This window comes from Homarus americanus, unplaced genomic scaffold (genome assembly GCF_018991925.1).
Source record: "Homarus americanus isolate GMGI-L3 unplaced genomic scaffold, GMGI_Hamer_2.0 scaffold58208, whole genome shotgun sequence".
Taxonomy (NCBI): domain Eukaryota; kingdom Metazoa; phylum Arthropoda; class Malacostraca; order Decapoda; family Nephropidae; genus Homarus; species Homarus americanus.
Window position 1 is genome coordinate 7,511 of NW_024746131.1, and position 5,992 is coordinate 13,502.

General features: G+C 46.5%; 1 protein-coding gene across 1 annotated transcript; it reads right to left on the reverse strand.

Moving 5' to 3' along the window:
* Nucleotides 1–2,390: 2,390 nt before the first annotated feature.
* Nucleotides 2,391–3,437, reverse strand: LOC121878916 (non-structural maintenance of chromosomes element 1 homolog; the record flags this gene model as incomplete). Its single annotated transcript, XM_042385348.1, has 2 exons — nucleotides 3,288–3,437; nucleotides 2,391–2,541 (listed from the first exon to the last, which is right to left on the reverse strand). Coding segments are annotated over exons 1-2 (260 nt in total), but the record flags the coding sequence as incomplete, so codon positions are not given.
* Nucleotides 3,438–5,992: the final 2,555 nt, after the last annotated feature.

Consider the following 5,992-nt stretch of genomic DNA (forward strand, 5'->3'; position numbering starts at 1 on the left):
CCCGGTTAATGAGCACGTCGCTCCAGCAGGTGCTCGTTAACCCAAAATCTCGTTAACCGAAACCATTTTCAATGGGTTTTTGTAATTGTTCCAGCTCACCGAAAATTGCCTAAATCAAAAGGAAAGTTCACTCATTTGAGGGTATGTAGAAGACCCCTGGATGATGATGATGATGATGATGATGAATTGAAGTGGGGAGGAGAAGGAGAAGAGAGAAGTGGAGGTGGTGGAGAAGCATTTTACTGCTTCTTGAAGGTGAGTCGCCTTCCATGAAATGTCAGAACCTCTGCAAGAGATCCGCCCTGGCAACTAAGGTGACATGGTCACATCACGTGATGGGTAGGTTCAGAGGCGCAGCTCTGAGACTGTTAAGGTCAGCATTTAAATGCCGGTTGCCTGGAGCATTGTTACTCAACACCTCACACCAATCTGACATATTTAGCAGAGCTATTTAACATAGCCTCTGTCCTCATCTTAACACTCATAGCTGCAGTGATTAAGTTGTTGATATACACTTAGAACTGTATCTGAAATAATTCCTCAATAAATGGATAACAAACAATTGGGTTTCGCTACAAAAACCCTATACAGTTGTACCCCACTTAACGCGGTCAATAGAACCCAGAGGGTCCCGTGTTAAGTGAAATCCATTAAGTGAACAACAGAACATATGGGATTAATTCCAATAGAAACCGGCCCGACCCCCAAACTCCACTTTTTGAAGACACATAACTATGTTGTAGTAAAATAACATCTTAATTTTATGATGGTACATGCACACAATTAATACTTAAGAGAAATAGAAATACGATGCTCAAGTTAATGTCCATTCAAATAATGGACTCAACTCCCTCCCCTCTCACACTACACTGCCAGCTCTTCCCTCTCTGAGTTTTTGGGAAAACCACTAAATTTTAATAAATAATACCTCAAACTAAAGTTAGGATAATACAATTGACATTGCTGGATTCTTGTAAGACCAGGAATATTTTGAATAGAAATGTCATATATTTTGCAAAAGATAACATAGTTACTCAGAAAATTTTTATCAAATTTGTATGTCTAATGCAAAATATGATGTTTATATTCAAAATGATCACCAAATTATAAAATTCCAGCAATGTAAATTATATTCTGGCAGGTAATTTGTATGAATTTTATGAGCTAAAACAAATATCTTCAGTTAATAAAAAAAAATAATCTTCAGGACACTATCTGTCAATCAAAGTACCCACCTTGCCTTCCCCTCTTCCAACCAGGTGGTCAGTCCCAACCTTCCCCACCAATCATCCTTCAAGAGAAGAGTGGGTGAAAAATTTAGATTTTAACATTTTTGTATTAAATAATACCTCAGATTAAAGTTAGGATAATATAATTGACATTGCTGGATTCTTGTAAGACCAGGAATATTTTGAATATAAACGTCATATATTTTGCACAAAAGATAACATTCTTACTCAGATTAAACATTTTATCTAAAATTATATGTCTAATGCAAAATATATGATGTTTATCAAAAATAATCATCAAATTATAAGAATTCCAGCAATGTAAATTATATTCTGGCAGGTAATTTGTATGAATTTTATGAGCTAAAACAAATATCTTCAGTTAATAAAAAAAAAACATATTCTTCACGGGTAACAGATGGTCGGTGGTCCTCCCTCCTCCACCCTCCACCAACCGTCCCAAGGAGATGTGTGGGAAAACCAGAATACTTAACTTTTGTAATAAATAATACCTCAAACTAAGTTAGGATAATATAATTGACATTGCTGGATTCCTTGTAAGACCAGGAATATTTTGAATATAAATGTCATATATTTTGCACAAAAGATAACATAGTTACCCAGAAAAATTTTTATCTAAAATTTGTATGTCTAATGCAAAATATATGATGTTTATATTCAAAATAATCCTAAATATAAAATTCCAGCAATGTAAATATATTCTGGCGAGTAATTTGTATAAATTTATGAGCTAAAACAGGCAGTCAGGCAGGGTGGCGGGTGGGGCAAATCTAAAAATAGCGTCTCGAGCGGACACTCACGTATATGATGAAAAAATCCGTGTTAAGTGAAAGTTCAGCTCTGGCCGGGCACAGCGTATATGATAAAACAGCGTTAAGTGAAACGCGTTAGGCGGGGTAATACTGTATAATATACATGTTCCAGCCTCTAATACCAGGCGGAATCAACGGTTAGGGCAGAACTGCGTGTGTGTGTGTCCACGGCGATACTGTACTCTACTTATTTGGCTGTCAGATGGTTGTAACACGTCTAGCCTGTGGAAGGCGACAACCATAATATTACTGTTACAACCCAAATAACCGTGGATCACTGAGTTATTAAATGATGTAACCTTAAAACATAACACACATATTGACTCACTTGGTAGCATCTGAGTTGACCAAGTTGACCAGAACAAAGCATTGGGTGTCTGTTAGTGAGTCCTCCTGTATGGACTTGCGTACTGCCAGGTGCATCACCTCCAGCTGCTGGTTGATGTCCAACACAAACTCTTGTAAATTATCAGCGGCAACTGACAACCATAGAAACAGTGTGTGAGAGCAAAATGTAAACAACACAATGCCAATAGGCCAGGGGCATGGCCTACACTAGGTGGTAAAGGTCACCTAGTGTAGGCCAGAGCATGGCCTTCACTAGGTGGTAAAGGTCACCTAGTGTAGGCCAGGGGCATGGCCTTCACTAGGTGGTAAAGGTCACCTAGTGTGGCCAGAGGCATGGCCTACACCAGGTGGTAAAGGTCACCTAGTGTAGGCCAGGGCTATGGCCTACACTAGGTGGTAAGGTCACCTAGTGTAGGCCAGGGCATGGCCTACACTGGGTGAAGGTTACCTAGTGTAGGCCAGGGGCATGGCCTTCACTAGGTGGTAAAAGTCACCTAGTGTAGGCCAGGGGCATGGCCTACACTAGGTGGTAAAAAGTCACCTAGTGTAGGCCAGGGGCATGGCTACACTGAGGTGAGGATCACCAGTGTAGGCCAGGGCATGGCCTTCACTAGGTGGTAAAGTCACCTAGTGTAGGCCAGGGTATGGCCTACACTAGGTGAAAATCATCTAGTGTAGCCAGGGGCATGGCCTACACTAGGTGGTAAAGGTCACCTAGTGTAGGCCAGGGGTATGGCCTACACCAGGTGGTAAAGGTCACCTAGTGTAGGCCAGGGGTATGGCCTACACTACTGTATGGTATAACTCAGTTACATGTGCAGACTGAAGTTGTTGGTAAGTGCTGTACTGTATTAGTCATTAATAACTAGAATCTTACCATTAAATTGTGCACAACATTTTTCATAGGTGCTTTTAGCTTCTGGTCCAAGAAGCACCCGACGAGCGGTCAGTATCTGAAGGAACAGGCGATGTGCATTTCCATACATTGTTGCCTGAAACAAGTAAATATATACATCATATATTTGTTTACTGCCTATAGCTATGTACTATACTCTACTGCACAGTTATGTACTCAAGAAATGAGTCACAGGTGAAGCCCTCTAGCAGCAAGAATTCGCACCCTGCAACATACAAATTCAAAACGACTCTGCTGGTCGTCTTCGAGTCGTCGGATCTCGGCAAACTTGTGGGATATTTCCCCTATATATAATAGTTGGTTATGCCAATCTGGTTACTGGGACAATGGTTTTCAGGGTATAATTGTTTATGTTTATTAAGACACCGGACAGTATGTGCCACAACACCGGCGCTACCAAGTACTGAGGCACAACACACGGTGCTGCACCAAGTACTGAGACACAACACACAGTGCTGCACCAAGTGCTGTGACACAACACACAGTGCTGCACCAAGTGCTGAGGCACAACACACGGTGCTGCACCAAGTGCTGAGGCACAACTGGTCTGCACCAGTGCTGTGACACAACACACGGTGCTGCAAGTGCGGGGCCTGACACACGGTGCTGCACCAAGTACTGAGGCACACGGTGCTGCACCGTGCTGACACAACACACAGTGCTGCACAAGTACTGAGGCACAACACGGTGCTGCACAAGTACTGAGCACAACACGGTGCTGCACCAAGTACTGAGGCACAACACACAGTGCTGCGCAAGTACTGTGACACAACACACGGTGCTGCACCAAGTGCGAGCACAACACGGTGCTGCACCAAGTACTGAACACAACACGGTGCTGCACCAAGTGAGGCACAACACGGTGCTGCGCAAGTCACTGACGCAACACAGTGCTGCACCAAGTACTGAGGCACAACACCGCGTGCTGCAAGTACTGAGGCGCTACAGTGCTGCACAAGTGCTGAGCACAACACACGGTGCTGCACCAGTACTGAGGCACAACACACAGTGCTGCACCAAGTACTGTGACACAACCATGCTGCACCAAGTGCTGAGGCACAACACGGTGCTGCACCAAGTGCTGAGCACAACACACAGTGCTGCACCAAGTATGAGCACAACACACGGTGCTGCACCAAGTGCTGTAACACAACACACGGTGCTGCACCAAGTGCTGAGGCACAACACGGTGCTCACCAAGTACTGTGACACAACACAGTGCTGCCGTGCTGAGGCACAACACGGTGCTGCACAAGTACTGTGACACCCGCAGTGCTGCACCAAGTGCGAGGCACAACACGGTGCTGCACCAAGTGCTGAGGCACAACACGGTGCTGCACCGTACTGAGGCACAACACGGTGCTGCACCAAGTACTGAACACAACACACGGTGCTGCACAAGTGCGAGGCACAACACGGTGCTGCCAAGTACTGAGGCACAACACACAGTGCTGCAACAAGTACTGGGCACAACACACAGTGCTGCACCAAGTACTGAGGCACAACACACGGTGCTGCACCAAGTACTGAGGCACAACACACGGTGCTGCGCAAGTGCTGACAGACACAGTGCTGCACCAAGTGCTGTGACGCCACAACACGGCGCTGCACCAAGTACTGAGGCACAACACACGGTGCTGCACCAAGTACTGAGCACAACACACGGTGCTGCACCAAGTACTGTGGGCACAACACGGTGCTACCAAGTACTGAGGCACAACACACAGTGCTGCACAAGTACTGAGGCACAACACGCGGTGCTGCACAAGTACTGAGGCACAACACACGGTGCTGCAACAAGTGCTGAGGCACAACACGGTGCTGCACAAGTGCTGAGGCACAACACACAGTGCTGCACCAAGTCTGTGCGCAAGCCATGCGCCAAGTACTGAGGCACAACCGCGGTGCTGCACCAAGTGCTGTGACACAACCCGGTGCTGCACCAAGTGCTGAGGCACACAACGGTGCTGCGAATGCTGTGCACAACACACAGTGCTGCACTGCAAGTACTGAGGCACAACACAGTGCTGCACAAGTGCGAGCACAACACAGGTGCTGCCCAAGTACTGAGGCACAACACGGTGCTGCACCAAGTACTGAGGCACAACACACGGTGCTGCACCAAGTAGCGAGCACAACACCGCGTGCTGCACCAAGTGCTGAACAACACAGTGCTGCACGAAGTGCTGTGACACAACACACAGTGCTGCACCAAGTACTGAGCACAACACACGGTGCTGCACCAAGTACTGTGGCACAACACACAGTGCTGCACCAAGTACTGAGGCACAACACACGGTGCTGCACCAAGTGCTGTGACACAACACACGGTGCTGCACCAAGTACTGAGCACAACACACGGTGCTGCACAAGTGCTGTGACACAACACACGGTGCTGCACCAAGTACTGAGGCACAACACAGTGCTGCACAAGTACTGAGGCACCTCGGTGCTGCACCAAGTACTGAGGCACAACGTGCTGCACCAAGTACTGAGGCACAACACGGTGCTGCACCAATGCTGAGGCACAACACACGGTGCTGCACAAAGTACTGAGGCACAACACGGTGCTGCACCAAGTACTGAGGCACAACACACGGTGCTGCACAAGTACTGAGGCACAACACACGGTGCTGCACCAAGTACTGTGACACAACACACAGTGC